The sequence below is a fragment of the Austrofundulus limnaeus genome, unplaced genomic scaffold (genome assembly GCF_001266775.1).
Source record: "Austrofundulus limnaeus strain Quisiro unplaced genomic scaffold, Austrofundulus_limnaeus-1.0 Scaffold1030, whole genome shotgun sequence".
Taxonomy (NCBI): domain Eukaryota; kingdom Metazoa; phylum Chordata; class Actinopteri; order Cyprinodontiformes; family Rivulidae; genus Austrofundulus; species Austrofundulus limnaeus.
The window spans coordinates 91,648-92,856 of record NW_013953432.1 but is presented as its reverse complement, the minus strand read 5'-3'; the positions used below and the strand labels follow the sequence as shown (position 1 = coordinate 92,856).

At 34.6% G+C, this 1,209-nt stretch overlaps 1 protein-coding gene across 1 annotated transcript in view; it reads right to left on the bottom strand.

The window, feature by feature from the left end:
• cfap46 (cilia and flagella associated protein 46) overlaps positions 1 to 1,209 on the bottom strand; it is a gene marked incomplete at its 5' end in the record, with an annotated part of 45,599 nt that overhangs the window by 4,567 nt on the left and 39,823 nt on the right. The window contains 2 exon segments of the mRNA XM_014030262.1: positions 399 to 489; positions 758 to 837. Of these exon segments, the coding sequence (XP_013885716.1) occupies positions 399 to 489; positions 758 to 837 (171 nt within the window).

Here is a 1,209-nt window from a genome sequence, read left to right as displayed (position 1 = left end):
CCTTGGAAGATCTGAAAATATAAATTAATACCACTATACAAAACATAATTCTGAAAAGTCAAGGCATCAGACAATGAAAGAACTGATTATTTTGTGTCAAATAGGAGGTATAAAGTGTTCTTTTTGTTTTTGATAATGTTTAATCATCACTAATTTTATAGGGTTCTGTATGTTGTTTTCATGATTAAATGCAGCAAAATAAACTAATTCAAAGATAACAGATCTTTGTAATACTTGATTTATTTACATAATAACTTTCATTGCTGGATGTTCGGCCCCTCAGCTGTTGACCTGCAGTAACTGTGGCCCCCGGAAAAATTTAGTTGAACAGCCCTGATATAAACTATAACAAATGCAGATGACAGCCAGAGCCTCGCCCACAAACAGGAAGTATTTACCGTTTGAAGCTGTAATCTTTAAAAGGATACATTTAAATCCACCTGTGCTGACAGGTAAAGCATGAGGCGGCACCACACGACTGGCAGGAGCCTGTCAAATAATAAACTTTAATTATTGCATCTGCAGATATAAAGCATTTAAAAGGAGGTGAATGAAAGATGTGACCTATATGAGCTAACATTAATATAAATCTGAGAGAAAAGAGGAAATACCAAGAATCAAAGGTAAGATGTTTAGACAGCAGATCTTTATGTCACTGATTGATTGAGACTTTAAAGGCTGCAGAGGGACTTTAATGATGCTAACGCAGCGGCAGGTGGAGGTGATATTAGTGTCCAGAATGACTGAGTCAACTCACCACTTTCATGGTTTGACTTTGATCTGCTCTGCCCTTCTTCCCCTTCCCACCTTTGCTCTCCTTCCTGCTCTCACTGTCAGCTGCAACGAACACAAACTAAATTMATACGAGCAGGTCAGCGTTTCAAAGCTTTCTGCTTCTTCTGAAAATAAAAACACTGATTCTGAAAGAAATTTAACTTTTATTTAGACTTCATTCAGAAAACATAACAGCAAGATACAGTTAATAAAACACTCTTTGTTACAGTTTAATAGATTCTAAACTTGTTTTTATCTTCTTGTAAGAATATTTACAGTTCATGTTAAAATGAGGTGAGACTTTTATTAGCAATTATAAAGTTTTTATTATAGAGGACAGCACTTAAATATTAAATTTACCTGTTCTTTTAACAGGTAAATGGTTTTAATCACAGACCCTAGTGTCTTAATAAAATGAAAAATAAACACACACAC